Source organism: Schistocerca piceifrons, chromosome 2 (assembly GCF_021461385.2).
Source record: "Schistocerca piceifrons isolate TAMUIC-IGC-003096 chromosome 2, iqSchPice1.1, whole genome shotgun sequence".
NCBI classification, from domain to species: Eukaryota; Metazoa; Arthropoda; class Insecta; order Orthoptera; family Acrididae; genus Schistocerca; species Schistocerca piceifrons.
The window spans coordinates 796,618,697-796,643,404 of record NC_060139.1 but is presented as its reverse complement, the minus strand read 5'-3'; the positions used below and the strand labels follow the sequence as shown (position 1 = coordinate 796,643,404).

The 24,708-nt window shown below is 38.5% G+C and overlaps 1 protein-coding gene across 1 annotated transcript in view; it reads left to right on the top strand.

Annotated features, from left to right (window-relative positions):
- The window catches only part of LOC124774744 (protein split ends-like), a 369,929-nt gene extending 353,540 nt beyond the window's left edge, over positions 1–16,389 (top strand). Inside the window, exons 21-22 of the mRNA XM_047249505.1 lie at positions 6,568–6,726; positions 13,895–16,389. Coding sequence (XP_047105461.1) covers positions 6,568–6,726; positions 13,895–14,023 — 288 coding nt within the window. The 3' untranslated portion in view covers positions 14,024–16,389. The remainder of the gene's footprint in view (positions 1–6,567; positions 6,727–13,894) is intronic.
- The last annotated feature ends 8,319 nt before the right edge of the window (positions 16,390–24,708 follow it).

Sequence of the window (24,708 nt, the reverse complement as noted above, 5' to 3'; positions counted from 1 at the left end):
ACGGGTGCATTTTTGTCTTACCGAAGATAATGATTTTGCTATCCTATTAGAATTGTGATCAACTGACTATTTTTGAGAATTTTATTTTTGTGATTTAAGACCAAAAACTATGGTGGTACATATATCACCAAGACATCTTTTTGAGGTATTAAAGCTATGGTTGGTAAATGGATTTCCCTCTTCCCTTTTGTGAGCTGTTATGTGTTGCCATTATATGTAAAAAAAATAATGAACAGTGTTTTCTGTTTTTATTTTAAGTTTTCTTTTACTTTGTTTAAAAATTCGATATTAAAGTTTATGTACCACAATGTGGAAACAATCGTATAAACTTTCTCATGCATTAAAAGTATGAGTTGATACAGATCACAATAATGTATATTGTACAAGCAAAGCAATGTGTTCGGACAACAGTAGTGATCCCATGACAAACAGAAACTGATTGTAGCAGTCTTCATGCACCTGATGCAATGTACTACTACAAGATGTCAGGTGTAGACAGAGGTGATAAGACATATTCCTAAAATGTTTGGGATACCCTTAGTTGGTGGTAAATATGCTTCCCAAGTACCACATGACAGATTAATTTTGTGGTAAGTTTACTTCTCAAGCCCCTTCCAGGAACTAGTTTGGTGGCAACCATATTTCCAAAAAACTATTAAACCACCTTTATTTGATGGGATATATGCTTCCCACAGTCCTGAAGGCTATATTTCATAACAAACAGAAACTACAGCTGGTGCAGCAGACTGCCACTAGATACCAGGAGCATACAGAAGTGGTAACACATATTCCTTTAAATGCTGTAAAGAGATACATACAGTAGGAAGTATATCCTCCATAGCTCGTGAAAGGGTTAACAGATGCGCCGCCTCATTTGGTTGATCCCTGTTATACAAGTATCTTCTGAAACTAATGATATAAAAACATAGTTTTTTCTCTTCATCACCACTTGCACTAAGGATTTCCGCTGATGACTTCTAGGTCATGTTAGTTACTTAGTTAATTTCAGGTTACGTGGATCACTTGCACAATAAATTGTAATGGCGAACGAGTCATTTTACATGCACATCACAAATTTTTAAATGTGGCTACTTGCTGAGCATTTATAAAGTTAGTTATGTAATGGGTGCGTCTCCCAAGAGTCATCAGGTGCATTTTCTATCGTGTTTCAGCAGATATTTGCAATTTTGGTTTTGCATTGGATAGTTGAAGTCAGCCTTAACAAATAGTGCTCGTCACGTCTTTCATATGATACCGAGTGTCTACAGAAAGAGACAGCTACTGTCCATGTACAAACAAAATGATTTTTAAAATGAGATTTTACATGCCCATTTGATAGAGCAGTCCCAGATTAGTCTAGTGCAATATTTGTTTTATTGATACATAGTGACAGGGACAGTTAAGCGCGAAGTATAAGCAGTACTCTAGCAGCGACACCACTGCCCTGGCCAGTGCTGACTGTTACCAACAAGCATGCAGCACTACTACATTGCCGTGGATGCTGCTTATTCTTCATGTTTTACTGTTCCTGTTAATACATACCAATAAAATGAATATTGGACTAGCTAATTTGGGAGCACTCTGTCGAATGGGCACGTAAAATTCCAATTTAAAAATAATTTTGTTTGTAATGAGAAACAAACCAACACTTTCTGTTGACACTGGGCGTTGTATGAAAGATATGACAAGCTGTAACTATTCGGGATGATTTCAGCTACACAATGCAACAACAAAATATATTTAATTCCTACCAACTGCCGTTCACATTTACAGTAATGGAAATTCTTCTGCGGATTAGAAGGCGCTGACAAGGAGAAACTTTTGCTGTTTGTTTTCAAATTTTACTTTATTATGTCAGATATTTTGTATCACTGAGTAAGGTATCAAAAATTTTAGTTGCAGCATTGTGCACTCCTTTTGTTGCTGAAGACTACCTTAATGTGGAGTAATGAATGTTATTCTTCATTCTGGTATTGTAATTATGTACATCATTGTTCCTTTTGAACAGCAGTGGATTATTTAAAACAAACATCACAAGGGAATTACGAAGAAATGGTCCGAATACCAACTCCTTAAACAGTTGTCCACAAGATAATGGGTGTGGACCACATATTACTCATACACCAGGTTTTTGAGCATTGAAAACTTCTTTTCTTAAAGATGAGTTACCCCAGAACATTATTGAATGAAAATATGCAAAATATGTCAGCTTGCTGATTTGTCCCTCCCCAAGATTTGCAATAATTCTAAATACAAAAGTGGCTGAACTAAGTTGTTTTAGGAGTTCCGAAACGTGTTTCTTCCAGTTTAAATTCTCATCAATATGGATTCCTAAGAATTTTGAAGTTTCCATCCTACGTATTATTTCCTCATCATGTGTTAGACTTATCGAAGGTGTGGTACCCCTAAATATATTGCATCTTTTTAAAATTGAGGTTGAGACTGTTCGCAGAAAAACAGTCAATGAGCCTTTTAAGAACATTCTTTACTGTTATTTCTGTTTTCACGTGTAAGCTTGGATTGATTACAATATTAAGGTAATCTCCAAAAAGAACTAATTCTGCTTCTTGTATATTAGATGAAAGTTCGTTGATATATATGAGGAACAGTAGTAGACTTGAGATTGAGATTTGGGGCCCCATACATGATTCCTCCTCCGTCAGATTCATATCCCCAGACAACATTGGTTGAGTTGCTAAGTACTACTTTCTGCTTTCTTTTGGTTAGATATGACGTTAATCTAGAAAAATATTGTGATTCACAGAGTCAGATGTCCTAGATAGGCCAGATAAAATGCCAATTGGTGCTTTTTTATTATTTTATGCTTGTTAAATTTGGTGAATGATCATGTGAATGGCATTCTCAATAGAACAACTTTTCTGTAATCCAAATTGTCATTTGCTGAGGATATTTTTATTGCTCAGATGAGTTACCATTCTAGAATTCATCATCTTCCCAAAAAGTTTGAAAAATGACATAATCAGTGAAACAGATTGGTAGGTATTGACATTTGTCGTATCACCTTACTTACAGAGGGGGGTTCATAGTGGGATATTTCAATATCTCTGGAAAAATGCCTTGCATTAGAGATGCATTGCATGTTTGAGATAAGACAGGGATTGTTATATGGGAACAGATCTTTCATACTCTATTGGAAACACCGTCAACACCAGTTGGTTTTTTATTTTGAGAGAATATATAATATTCTTAACTTCAGAAGCAGAAGTTGATGATGCATCCATGTGATTGAATTCTATGAGAGTTGCTTTTTCAACATACTGCTGTGATTTCTCTCTTGAACTGTTTGTCCCTCCACTTTTTACTATATTTAAGAAATGATTATTAAATATATTTGCTACCTGTGACTCATCATTTATAGCTATTTATGAAGATGCTGCTATGCCACTTGTGATAACTCCAGTATGTCTGGACAACCAATTTCTGAGCCACCAACATTCAAGTGTGCTCCATATTTCATTCCTGTCCTCCCCTCTGCCAGCTTGGAGGGGGGAGGGGGGGGGGCGGCACTACACAGCAGTACATCACTATCATGCACTGCCCTTCAGATACTGACATATGAATTTCTTTCAAAAGCAGTAAACCTTGGTCATGTATTGAAATGCGACCAGGCATTGTAGTTAACTCCTTGGATTATTACCTAGGACTCTTTGAGTCCTCCAAGTAATCTTTAATTGTGTGGTTTGCATTAATTGTGAAGAATGTTTTAGCTGCATGTTCGAACAGATATATTTTAGTAATATCTTGCACTTCCTTGGGCAGTTTATTATACAATTTTATCCCTTGATAGAAAATAATGTTTTGGGCTTTTTTGTTGTTTTTTCTGGGTAAATGTAAGTTCATACAGGCTCTTGTTCCATGATTATGTATAGAACTATTAGTGAAATACTTAGCAATGTTATCCCTCATATGCACCACACATTGGTAGATGTACTCACATGGTGTAGTAAGATGCTCAGTTTTCTAAATAGCTCTTTAAAAAGAAACCACCCAACTACTACTTCTAGTTATTATTCCTTCTTTTTTTTCCAACTTAAAAACTCTCACGTTTTGTGCCTTTGCTCCCTAAAAAATAATAATCCTGTGGATAAGAATTGAGTTAACATAGGAATGGTATAATATTGTAAGATGTTGTCTATTGCAGATGGATGGTAAAACTTGTATAAACATACAATTACTTTGGCAAGAGAGAAGGTATGATGATAGTAAGGTACTCAGAAGCACCTGTCAGTTGGTAAAGTTTTTTCTTTTATACAAACACCATGGCAGGACATAACGATAGGTACTACTTTCTATCTTCTGCAACTTGAATGCAGAATGATTAGTCTTGAAAGATCTCTTCCTGTTAATGATAATTACCTCTTCTCTATCATAGTACAGCAATGCCGATGATGATGTGTTTTGAGGATTATTCCCAAGATTTGCTCCAATAGTTCATGGAGCACATAGAGGGAAACAGGTGTACGTGAAGCTTGTAGAAATAACGTACTTTTCTTTCATGAGCTAGATAAATTTTTATTGTTACTTACATAGTTGTATGTTACAAGCATTAAAACAAGAGAGGTGTTGTAAAAAATCTGAAGGTACATTGTTTTTTTTTTTCACCCCACTGCTTTCTCAGATTACATTAATGTGGCATAATATGAACTAATATATCTTTTGTTCATTCAACTGGCACCTGAATTAGTAAACCTTATAGGTACCCACATAAACCCCTCAAGAGCATAACATGCTGATGACATTATTTTTGCCAGTGTCTCTGTATGCTCATTCTGTGTTAACTGATAATCAGTATTCGTCCCTAATAACTTTGTGCTTGATACACAATCTATAGATTTATCATCTATACCTAATGTGACAGAGATGTTTTCCCTCTTATTCCTAAAGTGTATACTGTTTCTTTTCTTTATGTTCAATAACATTTATTACATCCTGTCTAACAGTGAACATCCTTGAGGGTTTCAGTTTTAATATCTAATTGGAGCTCTGGGTTTAACCAGTGATTAGATGTTGCTGTAATCAGTGAAGAGAACCTTTTTTCCATGTCTAATACTATCTCAGAAGCCTTTGATATATCCAATATACTACTGTGGAGAACACCTGTGTTTGTGTTTTTGTTTGACAGATGTTTTACTAAAAACGTATCAGCAGCAGATGTGTGGACTGTCTCTCTACATTTTTCAACCTGTTTTCCAGTTAAGACTGGAACCACTTGTTCATTGTTCCTCTTAAACCTCATGTTTAGTAGTATTTTATGGGCAACAGTGCTAAAGGACCTCGGACAAGTCTAAGGATATGCCCGAAACACAGTCTTCCCTGTTACGAGTTTCAAGTACCACTTTTGTGAACTCAATTACTTTTCTTTAGTAAGGGCACAACTCATGTGTGATTTTAGAACTCTGAAAAATTTCTGAACTTACACTGGAACTCCATCTAAACCTGCTGACCCTTCATATTTTTTAATTCCTGTATTGTTTTTCTGACTTCAGGCTCTGTTGTGGGAAACGTCGTCATTGTGCTTGCTGTGAAGGTCATTGTGAGTGCTACATGCATTTAGGAAAATTTTGCTGCAGCCTCTCAGCAATACCAGAGAAATACTCTTTCACAAACTTTACCAATTCTTGAGGGTTTTCATTTATCCTACCCCTGTCTTTGATATGTATGTAATTAAAATTGTGCCTGCCTTTTCCAGCTTTTTGTTTTATGACATCCCAACACTCCTTTGATTTCATTTTTTGCAATAAATATTTTTTATCGTTGATCTCATCATGATGAGAGAAGTACTCTCCTATGTACGTTTTTATATCAGTGATGGTAATCTAGGAACTGTGGATTAGTGCATTGCTTTTTCAAAGAACTGAGAAATTTACATGCACAGGAGGACTCTCTAATAGCCACAGTTATATATTTATTTTCTTTATCTGCTGCTGTAGATGTGGCTACTCTCCTCAAAAATTAATTGAAACAGTACGCAGAGTGTAAATAACTTAGCATCTACATTGTTTTCCATGTACATATATTGCTGCAACATGAGATGACCTTGAATTGATTTACAATAGGTAATTTTTTTCCAATAAATGTTACATGGTTACAGTAAAAATGTGTGTTCAGTGCACATTCTAGAAAACTGGTGGTTACTAAAAGTATATTTTTACCACGGTGACCTTGAGGACAACATGAATCAGAGTGACTACAGGATATAAATTTTCAGTTCGAGAAGTAAAAGCTATTCTTTGCAGCATTTTGCCATAAAAGAAATTCGTTTATATGTTTACCTTTGAACATGAGGGCAACTATATTTCTAGATCTCTCTTTTGTACTCTTCTCAATTTAAGCTCCAGCAGATGCCAAATAAATATTGATTCAATTTTTGGTAAAGAGTCGCAGTTCATGGCTATTGGCACCTGTTTTGCATGGCTGTATATGTACTTCTATCATAATCGTATGAATTCATAATAGTCAGCTTTTTAATAGCTCCAACATGTTTATTTCATAATTAGATCAGAATTAGCACAGTTCTTAAACATATTTTGTCTTTATTTTTTTCAGATTGATCATGAACACTGCATGCTCTTGGCTCTACCTTGTGGCCGGGATCATATGGATGTGTTGCAGCAATCAAATAACCTACAGACAGGTTTTATCACATATTTACAACAGAAACAAGCTGCTGGAATTGTGAACATCGCAGCCCCTGGCTCTCAGCAGGTATATTATTACATCTGTTTGAGGATGATTTAGTGTTGTGTAGAAGTAAAATTTATTTGAAACCAGAATGCTTGGGGTTTACACACATTCTCGAATTATTAATTCTGTAGTGTGTTAGGTCCTAGTACCTCAATGTTCTGATTACGCAATACATGTAACTACTTCACATATTTTGTTGTCTATAAACTCTTATTATCCTACAACAGAGAAATCTAAGTAATAATCTATGTTGAAATTAAATTAAAGCAGAATTGGTAATAGCAGAATTTTTGACTCATAAACAAGAATTAAGAATAAAAGTGAGAAGATGCCTCAAAAAATAAGATTTTTATTCAGGAACAGTGTGGATTGAAGATGAAGTGGAATCTGCACTAGTGAATACGGAGATACTTGATAGATTCAGAAATGATTACTTGCTAATAACTTCCCTAAATTTGTGTATTGAGCTGTTCTGAAACACTGGATGTATAGGTATAGGTAACTGTATTTAACAATTAAGTGATAGGGTAACAGAACCAAAATACTTCAAATCATTTAACCAAACTAAAATCAGTGTTTTAATAGTAAATATATTAAAATGAAAATTTGGTGACTTTCCCTAGAACTAATTGACTACTTAATACATGGCTCTTTGGTCTGACATCAGATTGTTTTGTTATCCCCACAATATTTCCTCAAGTCAACTGCATGACATCATCAGGAGGTGGCTGTTTGTACTATTGGCAAGTAGCAGCTGCTGGTGTCTGCATTGGGATGATCTGTATGGAAACCACCTTTGAAAGTTGCACTCTTGTGTGATTGGGTTGCTTGCAGACTAATGATGGTAGAATGTTCAGGGCCTCCTACCGGGAGCTGAGCTGTATAGTCTTCCATGCACACAGCTGGTAACCGATGCTGTCGATAGTTTCAATGTGGCCAGGACCCAAGCAAAATCTAGCAAGATAGAACCTGCACTATGTATCAGTCTACCTGTTGTCAGATATACATGTTTTTCTCTGTATTTAATGGCAGCGAGTGCAGGGCTCCCGGCTGTACTTGGTTGGAATCCTGAGTCCCTATTTATTAAGGTGTACACTGTGCCAATACATATTGCCTCCTTTATCACACAGTCCCAGAAAGACCACGTCTGGACCAGCCAGATAAATCTCAAGAGCACTGCTCTAGTACATGACACTACATATGTGGAAAGACAGAAATTGTTTATTCAGTTTTGTCTGTTTGGGACTGTGAGATAAAGAGGCAATACATATTCACACAATAAAAAGATTAATTAATAGGAATTCAGAATGCCGGTTAAGTACAGTTTGGAAACCTGCACTTGCAACCATTAGATATAGAGATAAGCAAGCAATTCTGATGACAGGTACACTGCAACATAGTGGAGGTTACACTCAATTAACAATGTTGGTTTGCCTCCCAGCCACAGTGACCCTTAGTGGCAACACTGGTTATGTGGCCCATGCTCAGAAGGCCACAGCTAGGGTCATTGTAGGGGATTTGAAATGCTGAGTAACTGAACCATGCACTTGCGACCTTCACATGAAGCTTCTATACGGATTATTGCAATGCAGACAGCAGCAGTTGCTCCTTGCTAGCAATAACTATCAGCAACCCCCTGATTATGTCAAGCAGTTCCTTGGAAGAAATATCGTGGAATACACAAAAGATGACCTGGCAGCAGACCTAAGGGCCATATATTAAATAACTTACTGATGGAACATAAACAATTATGAAAAGTATAGATCACTGCTCACTGTTAAGATGACATGAGTTGTTGCAGACATGCACAACAAAAAGACTGTTACACATTGAGTTTTCAGTCAAAGACTTCTTCAGAAAAGAAAGAAAATACATACATTCACACAAGCAGGCATACCCCACTGCTCTGCCCAGACTGCAACTGCTGCATTGAATGAAAGTAGCAATGTGGAGTGAGGCAGAGAAGGGGGAGGGATAGAAGAGTACAAGTGACAGAAGAGAAGAGCACTGTCTAGTGGAGCATGCAGGAACAAGAAGGTAGCCAGATGCAATGTCAGGAGGCTGTGGGGGGGGGGGGGGGGGGGGGGGGGGTTAGCAGAGAGAGAAAAAGATTGGTGGGAATATTGGCAGAGAGTAATGCACAATGAGGGTGTGGAGACATGAATTGATGGGAGGTTATAGGCCGGGGTGACAACTGTTTGCTTGCGGGTGTGGGAACAGTAGTCCATCCCTGGGCCACTCCCAATCCCAACCCCTTGCCACAAGGATCATATCCCTGTGGAAGACCCAGGTCTACGACCTGCCCAAACCACTCATCCAGTACTTAGTACTCCAGTCCTGTCACAATCTTATCCCACTCTATCAGAGGCCAGACGACCTGTGAAAGCAGCCATGTCACATACCTGTAGGTTGAGGCTGGGAAACTTTAGGGAGTGGAGAATCTGTTGTAAAGATAACTCCTACCTGCTCAGCACAGAAAAGCTGGTGGTGGATGGATGACTCACATGGTGTGGGTTGTGAAGCACCACACATGCCCTTGGCCACAATTCAGCAGTGTCCATTCATGCTAGTGGAAGCTGGTCAGTAGTTGTACCAATACAAGAAGCTGTGCAGTGATTGCAGCAGAGCTGGTATATGACGTAGCTGCTTTCACAGGGGGTCTGGCCTCTGACATGGTAGGGTAAGCCTGTGACAGGACTGGGGTAGTAGGTGCTGGGTGGGTGGAATGGGCAGGAGGGAGCTGGGATTGGGATTGGATTAGGGATGAACTAGTTTGTTGTGGAGGTTGGGTCAGCGAAGAAACAGCACTTTTGGAGAAATGGGAAGCACTTGGGTAGTACAAGCTTAATTTCTGGGTATGATGATAGATAATCAAAGCATTCATTAGGGCTTCACACATTGAAATGGGTGGCATCCTACCCAAGACCCTTCCCACCCCTGCTAACATTTTCAGTCACTCGTCCAACCTCCACATAATCCTAGTCCATCCCTGGGCCACTCCCAATCCCAACCCCTTGCCACAAGGATCATATCCCTGTGGAAGACCCAGGTCTACGACCTGCCCAAACCACTCATCCAGTACTTAGTACTCCAGCCCTGTCACAATCTTATCCCACTCTATCAGAGGCCAGACGACCTGTGAAAGCAGCCATGTCACATACCTGTTCTGCTGCAACCATTGCACAGCTTTTTACATTGGTATGGTCGTCAACCAGCTGTCCACCAGGAAGAATAGCCACTGCCAAAATTTGGACGAGAGCAAAGAGGACCACCATGGGGAACAACATGCAGCTGAGCGTAACATGTGCTATTTCAATGGTTGCATCACAGTCCATGCCATTGTACCTTCACCAAGAGCTTTTCCGAATGGTGCAAATGGGAGGTACTCTTGCAACCCATTCTGCACATCCTGGTCTTATTCTACAATAACCTACTGTCCTCACACACTCCACCCAAGAGTTTGTGCCCCCTCTGTCCTATAACCTCCTACCAATTCACATCCCCTCACTCTCATTGGGTGGTGTTCTCTGCCCCACACACCCATTTATCTTTTTCTCTCCCCCCCCTCCCCATCCCCCTCCCAATCTCCTCCAGATGCTGCACGTTGCAGTCTTGTCCTGCCACCTTCCTAGTCCCAGCACGTTCTGCCAGACAGTGCTCTTAGCCCCCTCCCACCCGTTTTTCATGCCCTACTCCAGACTGCTGCTGACGTTCAACGCAACAGTTGTAGTCTGAGTCTGCCCAGGGTGGGCAGAGAGAGAGCAGTTTTGTGTGTGTATGTGTGTGTGGTTTTTTTTTTAAAGAAGGATTTGGCTGAAAGCTCAGTGTGTAACAATCTTTTTGTTGTGCCTGTCTGCAACTCAACGTGTCATCTTTACGGTGAGTAGCAATCTATCCTTTTGCAATTGTTGATACTATAACCTGGAATTTTGCTTGTTTGATAAATTAATGATGGGCATGTTGCATGTTTGTACTCCCTTAAGGATCTCTGGCCAACCACTGTTTAGTGATTTTTCTGACTTTCTCCAGTACACGTGGTTATCATTGTCAGGGTTCACCTAAAAGTTCTTTGGCAGTGCTACCTAACGTGCTGGGGAAATCTCAGAAAATCGACTAAACAACAGTCAGCTGAAGATCCTGAGACTAAAGCCAACAGGCAGCTTGTGAAGAAGAAGCTGCAAAATCCTCAACAATTTTAAATTACTGATTGTTCCAGAGTATGGCAGAATTTAGGAATTATGTGTGGCAACTTTCTTCTATGTTTTATTAGATGATTCCAAAATTCAGCAGTTTGCTGTATGGAATTTGGATCCTTTTAAATGAATTCTCTGCCTTGCTGCTTATGTTGGCGCATAGTAGCGTAAAATTTGCTCTCTGTTGTTTGAAGTTATTGAGTAGCAAAATTCACATTTAACAGCAGAAAAATTCAATTTTTGTCTTGCATTGCTTATTTTTCTTATAAATCAGGCATTTTATGGGAGCAAGTCTTCCTGAGAGTGAAATTTCTGTCTGCAACTGTTTATTAATTGTATGCAAGATCCAGAGTACACCTGCAGTTTTACATTTGCATGTGTTCTCTCTACTTAAATTTTCAATTTAGATAGTGTGAGCAACCAAATGTTGACAATGCCCATCTACCTAGAGATGCGTACCATCCAGTTTTTCCATATGCAGACAATTTTTGTGTGTCTGTACTTTGGCAGGCAGAAAGCAGTGATGCCTTTGAAAATGTGAATTAGTTTTAGCAGATTTCAGTAATACATAGCCGTGCCTAACACACCATTTAAGTAAATGAACAACAGAATATCTTCATGGTACCAGAGAAAGGTGCACCTTAGTACTGCAGACCATTTCACAAATTGTCACTCTGCTTAGTCATAGGATCAAAGGAATGTGACATTTGCTGAAATTATCTTCACACACCACATCAGAGGTCAGAGTCTGTAACAGTCAGTTGATGTTGGAAGACTTTGGGCTACTAGTGTGCCTGCCTAGTGTCAACATTATAGAGCTAACTATAACAGTACTTAGTTTTCTACTATAGTAGTCATCACTTAGTGAATGTTGTGTTGCACTGTCTGTCTGTTCTGAAATGTGAGATAAAACATTTCCAAGGCCCATTGTGAGTGCTGCCTAAGATTCATCACATTCACAGTCATCTCTAGTACCTATTCCCACGCTCGGTAACATTATAACCACTATCTGTCAAATGTAATGGTGAACAATTAGATTTCTAATGTTTCTTTTACTGTTGAATTCCTGTAATATGAGTGGTGGTGTACTATTAAGGTATCTTCTGAACTGAGTTTGTGCCCTTTTATTAGGTTATATTTCATTGTCACTGACTTTTTGAAGTTTCCAGTGGGGTGCTCTGACATAGTGCAGATTGTCTGCACAGCATAGTTTTTGATACATTCATATGGCGTGTTGTATATACCATATAATAAATTGCTTAGGACAGAATTCTCCTGAGCTGGTGTTGGAATCTGTGTTTATTTAAATCAGGCATGGGCAACATTTGGTAACCTGCAGACCTGATTCACATACATAGTTAAGCTTGTGGGCCACCTCATCATGACACAGCGGGAACACTCCTAGTGCATGAAGTCAAAGACTATATTGTCCAGTACATTAATGGACTCAAATGTGAGGGTCTTGGTGCAACACACAATGTTAATCTGCTAAGAAATTTCAGATCAGTGCACACTCTACTGCAGAGTGAAATTTCATTCCGGAAATATAGGCCCATTCCCCCTTTCCCTTTTTGTCGACATTTATATGTAGTTTGAGTTGTTCTAAATTTTGAATGTGTGGTTGAATAATTTAGTTTTCTCTGTACCGCGGAGTTCCTTATACACTCCAAGACAAATTATCCAGATGGGACACAAATTGGTAGATGTGATTTACATGTACAGACTAACAAATGATTATGGTTTCAGACAAATTGGGTGATTTATATTCAACTTCACATTGGTTGAGAGAGTTGTTGGATGTCTCCTGAGGGATATTGCGCAAATTCTGTCCAGTTGGTGCATTAGATTGTCAAAAACCCAAGCTTGTTGAGCAGCCCTGCCCAAATGCTCCAAAAGTTCTCAATTGGGGAGAGATGTGGTGACCTTGCTGGCAAGCACAAAGACAAGCAGTAAAAACTCTCGCCATATGTGGATGGGCATTATCTTGCTGAAAATCCCATGATGGGTTCCCATGAAGACCAACAAAACGGGGCATAGAATATTGTGAATGTACAGCTGTGCACCCCAGACCATCTGTGCTTATTGTCAGGCTGTACGGAGGGTGACAGTCAGGTTGGTATCCCACTGCAGTCCAGGATGTCACCAGACACATCTTAAGTGTGGAGTCTCTTTGATTGGAGTCGTGCTATGAACTGAACCCTGATGACCAGTGAAGATGTGTTGGGAGACACTCCAGACAGCGGTGCCGACAACCATGTGTGATGGTCTGGAGTACTCTGCCTCGTGATGACTGGGTGTTGTGTGCTGTCCTTAGTTTAGTTAAGTTTAAGTAGTTCTAAGTTCTAGGGGACTGATGACCATGTATGTTAAGTCCCATAGTGCTCAGAGCCATTTTGATGGTCTGGAGTACTACATCATTTCGTTGCAGGACCGACAGCGGTATGTCAGCGATATTCTGTGCCCTTTTTGTTTCCCTACATGGCAAGCCACCCTGCACTTAAACTTCAGCAAGGTAAAGCCCATCTCCATGTGTGAGAGTTTCTACCTTTGTCTGTGCTTGCCAAACACTATCTTGGACAGCAAGGTTGCTGGGTCTCTCCCCAATTAAGAATGTTTACAGCTTGATGTTTGGACACTCTAACATGCCAGTTGCAATTTGGCACAATATACCTCAAGAGGACATCCAACATCTCTATCGGTCAAAGCCAATGCTCGCAATGGGCCAGAGTTGGTCCAACATATTAAGGACTTATTCAGTTTGTGAAGCTCTTTCTCTCGAATAAATCATCCAATTTTTCTGAAACTGTAATCATTTGTTTGTCTGTACATGTAAATCACGTGTACCAATTTCTATCCCATTTGGATAATTCCTTCTGTGGTGTGTCATTTTTTTTTAAAGAGTGTACATCACTTGCATTCTTTAAATTGTATATTTTATCTTCCAGATATGTGTAGAATGTGTTATTTAAAATCTGATTGTAATTTTTCATTTTCAGGCTGCATATGTGGTGCATATCTTTCCGTCCTGTGAGTTTGCTAACGAAAACCTAGCTAGAATAGCTCCTGACTTGTTGCATCGAGTATCAGACATAGCACACCTACTCATAATTATTGCAACAGTGTGAACACTTGACATAAGTGGACCTTTGTCAAGTGAATTATAGAATGGCCAAAAGGCACCCAGCAGGAAGAAGAGAAAAGTTGACAGCACGTAGTAGAGCAGTCAGCAAGAAGGCTGGGTGGTGGTCAGTGGCAGGCTCGTGGTGCTGGCCCGCCTGGCACTAAACATGCAGCTAGTACAGAATTTCTCAGATTGTTTGCTTTGTTTAGGTTTTGTGAAATGTGCTTTGGTGTTGTATTCTGTTAGAATTTTTTTTGTTTTTTGAAGAAAAAGAGAAGAGGGGCCTAATTTTGAATGCGTCGGAAAGGAGTTCTTACTCTCTGCATGTTTAGTATCAGGCATATGTTTTGAACTCCTGTGGGAATCAGGAATAAAAAAATGATGTGTGATGGTTTTCGCTAATGAGATAGCGGATATGTCTGCAAAGTCTTAGATGATTTGTTGATTGATTCACATTCAGTAAGCCAGTAGCATCACAGTTATCAGATCAAACGTGTCTTTAATACTACTGGAGACCAATGATGCAATTTGGTGTATTCAGCTGTAAAGAAGTAACGGATTATATTAAAGATTTATTGTTGCATGCTTGCTGAAAGGAAATATGAGAAATGCTGGGTAACATTCCTGTATAGTTGTCTGATTATTTTTATAAATAAATAAATAAATATGTGTATAAATATGTATATTGTAGATTGTGTTGTTGTCCATAGGCGGAAAGATAGCATTATAATATTTATGGACACAATAGTTTATTCTAGTCACAGTTTAACACTTTAATGTGGAAGATTTTACCCAGCAGTTCTTACATTTTTGTTTCTAATGTGACGCAACAATAGTCTTGTATGAAGAAACTGCAAGTCATTTTGACTTTGAATGTGTCTGTCTTTGTGTGTGAATCAGATGTTTCCTGATTGTGTGACACTGTTTGGAACCTACATTCAAACAGTTTATAAATGTGTTTTAATTTACCAAAACTGTGTGTGTGTGTGTGTGTGTGTGTGTGTGTGTGTGTGTGTGAGAGAGAGAGAGAGAGAGAGAGAGAGAGAGAGAGAGAGAGAGAGAGAGGAGAGAGACACGACACAGGGATATTTATAATAATTTAAGCTTTGGCCGCAATGAGTGCAGTTATACTCATTGAAATTGATTGCTTTTAGGCAAGCACAATTGTAGAAAGAACCCAAAGGATATTCTGTTCTATAGTGTGTGCATATTTTCAATGAGTAGCTGTGTTAGTGAGATCAAATCGAGACTAGGACAAGATATTTGAATGTCACATGCATTTATGTACCATGTGCTTACACATTTTAACAAATAATATGAAGATTAAGATAAGTACAATTTATTAATAAACGTGTTTTATGTTAAAATTTCGAGTCTGTTATTAACGGGCAGTGTTACGAGAGTTGTATGTCAGCGCGCATATTACATAAAACCTGCCAGGTGTACCATATGTAATTTTTAATTTTCTGTAGGTACCGTCGTTCGAGCGAATGTTTATTCGATGTACAGTATGTAATTATATATATTATAAAACTCTTGTTACATCTTCATAAGAAAAACTGGACTGATCTACTCATCATTCATAATCATTAATTTTAAGATCATTTCATTACTTGTATATTTTGTATATAAAAATACTATAATTGTGCAGTGTTGTTCGACTCTTTAGTCCATGTACCTACACGCGATGTGGTTTAAATATATGTATATAAGAAATGAGCGCATGTGTATAGGAAGAATTGTAATACTGTGGATAGATGTATATTGGTGTGTAGATAGAACTGTTAAATGTGCACTTTTTTTTCCTGCGGTTTAGTATGTGAATTTCTTCGTACTTACACATAGCTCTTTATTTCCTGTTGCAATAAACAGAGGTGTCTCTCTTTAGCCTCTGTTCTCACTAGCTTCAAGATGATGTAAATGTATTGTGTAGAGTGTCTTGTATTTTTGGCATTAGATTTATTTGTTTTTAAATTATTTTAAATTTAGATATGCCATAAGTGGTTAAAAAGGTGTTTTTCAATGTCAGTTTGCTCAAAATGTCATCCCAGATTCTATTTTCACTTTTTATTATGTAAAAGTGAGTGAAATCATTATATATTTTTTGATGTGTACAAAAGTAAAACATGGAAAAATGGAAAAAAATGAACTATGGTGAAGCGGACACAAGTTCGATTGTTTAAATATACAGCCGATTCGGTTATGAAGGCAGGAAACAAAACTTGTAAATATTTTCAGAGACTACCTTAGGCTGTGATCTCTCTGCATTAAGTTACTAAATTTCATTTGATAAAAAGATCGTCCAGTGATTTAAGTTATTTGATGAATGAAAATATAAAGTGTTAATAAAAATAAATGGAAATTTCATAATGCTGTTGTTTATTCATTTCATAACTTAGTGTAATGCCTGCACCATTTTCCTACTTTGTTATAAGTGGTCTTTGTTATTTTGGTAGAAACCTGATCGTTAGTTGTCTTTCAGTTGCATGATAAAATTATAAATATTGAACAGTATGCCATATTATGTCTTAAGAGCACTTACAGTTTTAGGGTGAGTAATTTCATTATCATTGATAACTATGTATTAACACTCCTTGGTGTCCTGAATATGTGGGGGTAAACAGTTTAAGTAACACTGGCAAATAAATATTACCAATGTGCAACTTAACATAGACAAATGTAATGTATTTGTGAAAACATAGAAAGAAGGATCCTTTATTGTACGATTATATGATAGCGGAACAAACACTGGTAGCAGTTACTTCTGTAAAATATCTGGGAGTATGCGTACAGAATGATTTGAAGTGGAATGATCATATAAAATTAATTGTTGGGAAGGCGGGTGCCAGGTTGAGATTCATTGGGAGAGTCCTTAGAAAATGTAGTCCATCAACAAAGGAGGTGGCTTACAAAACACTCATTCGACCTATACTTGAGTATTACTCATCAGTGTGGGATCCGTACCAGGTCGAGTTCACAGAGGAGATAGAGAAGATCCAAAGAAGAGTGGCGCGTTTCGTCACAGGGTTATTTGGTAAGCGTGATAGCGTTACGGAGATGTTTAGCAAACTCAAGTGGCAGACTCTGCAAGAGTGGTGCTCTGCATCACGGTGTAGCTTGCTGTCCAGGTTTCGAGAGGCTGCGTTTCTGGATGACGTATCAAGTATATTGCTTCCCCATACTTATACCTCCCTAGGAGATCATGAATGTAAAATTAGAGAGATTCGAGAGCGCACGGAGGCTTTCCGGCAGTCGTTCTTCCCACGAACCATATGCGACTGGAACAGGAAAGGGAGGTAATGACTGGCATGTAAAGTGCCTTCTGCCACACACTGTAGGGTGGCTTGCAAAGTATAAACGTAGATGTAGATTTACCACATATAATTGTTTTGCTACATCGTGGTGGACTCAGAAATACATAATAAATTGAAGATATTTATTCATTGCTAGTTCTAAAGAGTACGTACTGACATGTATTTCACTGTCATGCTGGAGGAAACATTTAGTCACTTAAAGGGTACAGTCATTGTTTATTGTACTGTTACCAAGCAAGGGACACAGTGGTTAGGGAATTGAATTCACATTCAAAAGGAGTGGGGCTTCAAATCACCAGCTATCCATCCACATTTAGGTTTTCTATAGATTCTCTAAAATTATTAAGGAGAGTACTGGGGTCATTACTTTCAAAGGGACACATCTGATTTCCAGTCCCCAATCTCAGGTACTATTTCATCCGATAGCAAAATTTTCGCTACTACATATGGTGACTTACAAACATTACTCCCCTGAAAGTATTTTCACTCTGCAGTGGGATGTATGATTTGAAACTTCCTGGCATACAGATTGAAAGACGATGATAAATTATGTAAAACAAACTGAAGACCATTAACAAGGAGGAGATTAGAGGAAGCTTTTTGCTTGACATGTTGTTGTTGTTGTTGTTGTCTTCAGTCCTGAGACTAGTTTGATGCAGCTCTCCATGTTCAAAAATTGCTATGAGCACTATTGGACTTAACTTCTGAGGTCATCAGTCCCCTAGAACTTAGAACTACTTAAATCTAACTAACCTAAGGATATCACACACATCCATGCCCGAGGCAGGATTCGAACCTGCGACCGTAGCGGTCTTGCGGTTCCAGACTGTAGCGCCTAGAACCGCTCGGCCACTCCGGCCGGTGCTCTCCATGTTACTCTATCCTGTGCAAGCTTCTTCATCTCCCAGTACCTACTGTAACCTACAAACCTACTTCCTTCTGAATCTGTTTAGTGTATTCATCTCTTGGTCTCCCTCTACGATTTTTACCCTCCACGCTGCCCTCCAATACTAAATTGGTGATCCCTTGATGCCTCAGAATATGCCCCACCAACCGATCCCTTCTCCTAGTCAAGTTGTGCCACAAATTTCTCTTCTCTCCAATTATATTCAGTACCTCCTCATTAGTTATGTGATCTACCAATTTAATCTTCAGCATTCTTCTGTAGCACCACATTTCGAAAGCTTCTATTCTATTTATCGTCCACATTTCACTTCCATACATGGCTACACTCCATACAAATACTTTGAGAAACGACTTCCTGACACTTAAATCTATACTCGATGTTAACAAATTTCTCTTCTTCAGAAACACTTCCCTTCCCATTGCCAGTCTACATTTTATATCCTCTCTACTTCGACCATCATCAGTTATTTTGCTCCCCAAATAGCAAAACTCATTTACTACTTTAAGCCTCTCATTTCCTAATCTAATTCCCGCAGCATTACCTGATTTAATTCGACTACATTCCATTATTCTTGTTTTGCTTCTGTTGATGTTCTTCTTATATCCTCCTTTCAAGGGACTGTCCATTCCGTTCAGCTGCTCTTCCAGGTCCTTTGCTGTCTCGGCGAACCTCAAAGTTTTATTTCTTCTCCATGGATTTTAATTCCTACTGATATAAATGAGTCTGATAAAGAGCAGATTACCACTCAGCATCTGGGAATGAGCATTTCAGTAACAGCAAAGTTAGTCGGCTGCTGTTGTGAGCATTTACGGAGGGAGTTCTAAAGACTGTGAAACCATGGGTAGGTGACACGGTGTTGGACACACACAACATGTCACAGAATATGGAGATCAAAGGCAACACAGAATGTTAGGATTAGATGCTGACCCACTTTGGAAAGCAGTATATGCCGCTTTCTGTGGCTCATCTGATGGCAAAGTACAGTGTTAGTATGAGCACAAGTATTTTGGAGCACACTTTTCAGTGTACATGGCTGAAAATGGGGCTCCACAGCAGACAACCCCTAGTTCTTCCCACGTTGATCCAACAACATTGTTAATTATGACTGCAATGGGCACAAGATATGTGAGCTTAGAAGAGGATAATGGAAATGTATTGACTGGATGGACGAATCCTGTTTCTTGATATACCTGATGTAAACATTACACCATATGTTCATCCGCATTTTCTAGAATCTCGTTGGATTGTGTTTCATGTAGAGTGGAAGCCAAGCTGTGTCCAGTACAGTCAAGGACGATTATAAGGATAAGTTTTATGCTGTGTTACACGCACGTAGACTGAGCGACAATGCAGGACAACTACTTCACTTGTGCATTTAACTTGGTCGGCAATGGCCTTCCAGCTGGTCCACCTAACATTGCAATGATGTGATGTGAGCGGTTGCAGTTCAGATGTTAAGAAGAGACGACATTGCTTCAAATGTCATTTACTTTTTGAAGAGAATGAAATAATATTCGGCAAAACTCCAGCACTACTGTATCCTTCTTAGGTGACCAGACACAAAGCGTAAAATGCTCATTCTCACCTAAAATAGTATTCTGATTACAAATAAGAGTGATGAAAATTCCAAACTTAAACACAGAGTAATTTTTTTGGAGCGAGATATGTGTGATGCAAAAGCATACTGCAGAGATTTCATCGTATTGTTGAATACTGAAGTTACTAAATGTATTAATTAGTCAGTTGTCTGGTAATCTCTTAGCTCCTTCCTTATCCGAATCTAAGAAATACATTACAGTTCTCTAACAGTCATCTGATATGTTGATAATGAGTCAATCAACAGAATCCGCATTTTCACCTCTCCTTTGTGATGTGCCATCCTTTATCCCACCGGCATTCAGCATTGACTTGTGAAGAAACTGTGTGTTAGTTCCAGTACATCTGGCAGCTTAACAGTCTTGTAATTTCTCATGACAAATCCCTTAACTTGGCTCCAGGTCAGTTATGTTAAGTTTATACTGTAATGCTACAGTGGCAAATGTAAAAATGAAGCATTTGTATAGTGTGCTCGATCTTGTGAAAATGATTGTTTTTCAGGTTTCTATGGCACTTATCAATGATTCATGTGAGACAACGTGTGTGTTATAAAACAATGGCCATAGTATAAATAGAGTTTTTGGTGCTTCACTTTCGTCCTAAAAATTAAATTGTTATGTTTCCTTAATTTAAGCAACTTGTATGAACAATCTTTCATAAAATATCAATAAATGAGAATTTATATTTGAAATGAAAACAGGAATTTCACATGAAATATGTAATTAGAAACAAGAAATGTGTGTTATTCATACAAAATGATGATGAATTTTACAGTAATGAGATGTAGGTATTTCAAATTGAATGAAGAAAAAAAAGAATGACCAAGGTAAGACTTGGATCAGTGATCCATGAACTGCACCAAATTATCAATCTACTATGCTACCGATTCTGTTACACATCCAATGTGTATTTATCTCGCAGCTGTGCCAAATACACTCCCTTGGTAAACTTCAAAGCCGTTTTTTCTGCAAATTTGTGAAAAACATTGAGAACATATTGGCACGTTCTAACAGTGTTCCACACATGTGTTTCACATCGGAGCAGGAAGCAGCCTTACCCGTTTTCATACTGTGTATTAACAGTACAACAATCGGAGCACAACAGTACAGAGACTGTGACTGTCACGATTTTTTAAATAAAAACTGCACTGCTAAAGCATGATTAAGAAAAATGTTGATGGCTGTTAATACATTACAATATCATAAAGTTTCATTTAACGTAACTTAACTGTAGTAATAAGATATCTGATACATAAGTAGGACATACTTCCAAGACCGTAACACCACCAGTGTACGTGTGCTGTGGCATCTGACCAATCATCATGTTTGTGTTTGTTTGCATCAGGTTTATTCTTATCATGAACAGAGAATACATATACATTTTCATACATGTTGTACAGGCCACTATATGGTGTATGGTGCAGGTACCTTGTACCACTACTGGTCATTTCCTTTCGTGTTCCATTCACAAATAGAGCAAGAGGAAAAACAACTGTCCATATGCAATAATTTTTCTTATCCTTCTTTGTGGCCCATGTGTGAAATGTACTGTGGTGGCAGTACAGTAGTTCTGCAAGCTTTGTTATGCCACCTCTTTAAATATTCTCAGTAGTGTTCCTCAAAAACAAAGTTGCCTTCCCTCCAAGGATTTCCATTTCAGTTACCAAAACATCTCCATAACACTTGCATGTTAATCAAATCTAATGGTAACAAACCTAGCAGCCTCCTCTGAATTGCTGCAACGTCTTCCTTTAATTTGATGTAATGGGGATCCCAAAACACTAGAGCAGCACTCAAGAATGGGTCGCACTAATGTTCTATATGTGATCTCCTTTACAGATGTACCACACTTTCCTAAAATTCTCCCAATAAAATGAAGCCAAGCATTTGCCTTTCCAACTAAACCTGATTTGCTCATTCATTACATTTCAAGTTACTTTGCAACGCTATGCCTAGACATTTAATTTGAATATTGCAGGATTGTTTTTCATACTCATCTGCATTAAATTACATTTCTCCAAATTTGGAGCTAGCTGCCATTCATCACACAACTAGAGATTTTGTCTAAATCATCTTGTATCATCCTACAGTCAGTGAACACCACCTCCTCGTACACCACAGCATCATCAGTAAACAGCTGCAGATTGCTGCTCACCCTGTCCATCCGTTCATTTATGTATCTAAAGAATAGTAATGGTCCTGTCACACTTCCTTGGAAAACTCCTGATGATTCCTTTGTCTCTGATGAACACTCACTGTCAATATCAACGTTACACCATGTTGATAGTCATGTCCTGGATATGCCGTCATCTAGACGGGCTGGTGTTCAAAATGTAATGTGTCACAAACACAGCTTGGTATATTATCCTAATGGGGAACACTCATCTGGGCTTTCATGGGATCTGTGGTAGTAGCCGAATGTACCGTAACTGCTGTGGACTAGGTGAACATTATTTTGGAACCCTTTATGCTTGATGTCATCCACTATGGCAATGGCATCTTCCAGCAGGATAACTGTCCATATCACAAGGAAAGAAATGTGCTACAGTGGTTTCAGATGCATGGTAGTGACTCATATTTGATGCCTGGGTCATGCAAATTCCCTTGATCTGAACCCAATATTAATGGGCATCCAGCTTCACACCCACAAACCACCGCCCCAAGTTTCAGGGAACTATATGACCTGTGCATAGATATCTGATGCCACATACCGTCAGAAACTTACGAAGGACATGTCAAATCCATGCCATACAGAATTGGACCAACATGTTATTAAGCAGGTGGTTTTAATGTCTTGGCATATGAGTATAATGATGTAGTTCTCCAACTGGTGACAGGTTGGTCTTTGCCTATGACAGTGGTACGTTAACTGCTAAAAAATCTGTTCCTTTAGTTAGCATACCAGTTTTTAGGAATATTGATACTCTGTACTGCATGTCGTATCCATTCTTGTGCGTGAAACATTGAGATCATAAGTATAATTAGCACAATTAATACATGTTCTTTACTGGAACTCCTTCTTACCATGTGGTAAGAGGTCAATTACCCAAATTGTATGAGTTAATGAGCGTTTACTCATTGAGTATAGTGGACAGATTGCTACTATTTATTATTTGCCTGGCCATCCCTTTGCACCGTTGATTCTATAACTAGTTACTGCAACTGCTGTTTACCTCTAACTGTATCGAAGTTATTACAGAACAGTAGAGATGGGTTTGACTCTTGGTTTGCTGATTGCTACGATAAAGGAATACTTCAGTATGAAGTTATGCACAATTATTTTACTTTGATATCTGCATTTGTTATAAGTCTACATCAGTTTTAACAGTAAGTACTGAATTAAATTTCTCATTTTTTTTGTTAATTGTCAGCTAGGAAGATTGTAAACAGGTTTACACCTTGACTGGAAAACACAGCTGAACAATTTGGAAGGCAGTCAGATGATAGAAATTTGCAGATGTACACGAAAAGCATGTACTAAACAATACAAGAAAGTTTTGACAATGGCATCCTTGTGTAAGATGACAGAGGTAGGAATATCCACGTAGTGAGTTTCTGACACACTGAACACTACTTCTGTTGTCAACATACATTGCCTCCACAATCATGTGACTGTGGTACTGCATAAGATTTACCCATAAATGCCTTGCATGTTCCTTTTAAAAGGATCAAGTAGTTTGTACACGTGATTCATGTGCATCTTAACTATTAGCATTTGACAGCTTGGATGAACTTTGCTTAAAACTTTGAAGAGAGAAACAACAGATGTTTGTTGTTTGCAGCCTACGTCACAGCTTTTATGTAGTCATATTAACTTAACTTTTAGGTTTTGTGCATGTCAAGTCCTGATTTTTACCCATGTTGTCACCGTTAAAACCTGTTGTGGTTGATGCACATAGTAATAATTATGATTCCCAGGTTGAAGTAGGGAACTCTTTATTCATGACACAAGTTCACAAATGAGTTTAGTTCTAATAACTGAAAAGATTTATTTGTGATCACAGGAGAATAACAGAAACAAAGTTCACTGACATGGTTCCAATTCTGAGGGAAGCTTCATCCCAAGTGGCTGTAGGTTTAGTGTCTTGTAAGGGCCATGCTGTGTGAAGTACCACGAAGCAATGCGTCCGGGCTGAGCGTATGTTAAAATCTGCACAGCTCATGTCTGGGCTGATCTTGCGGATATAAATTACACTTTTTACGAGTTGAATGATTTAGCCATCCTATTTGCCCTAGAAAAGTTTAACTTCTACCAGGAGCATAAGCAGTTTACATTAGAAATGGATAATTGGGTGCTGAGTTGAGTTCTTGGCAGGTCTCGTTAGATGAAGGACTACTTGGTGGGAGGTCCGAACATCAGCCTTCCAATTTGGAATAGTACATGCATGGTCCAGTCACATTAATGTGACCACTGCCTATGTTCAATGTCAATTTTCAATAACCACTTACTAGCAGTGGAAGTTATATAAAGTGTGGTGGACGCAAAAAACAGTGCAGTTGTCATAATGCAGAAATGGAGTGATTTCTTATACATCAACAGGGCACGATCATTTTCTTTCAGGCCAAGGATAGAAAGCACTTCCAAAACACATAAGTTTGTAAACTGTTCTCTTGCCACCAGGGTAAAAAGTGTATTGTGCATAGCAAAATGGTACTATCCAAAATTGACATCGACGCAACTGTGGTGCTAGTAATGCAACTAGATATCCACCCGAATGGTGACATGTGGCTTTTCAGGTGAATCACATTTTATGCTCCATCAGACAGATGGACCATTGGCGTGTACGGCATGAAATGTCTCAAATAAACAAGGATGGAGTGTGGCCTGGGAAGTGTTGTCATGTCATTCTCTGAGTGGCCTCATTTTCTGGCA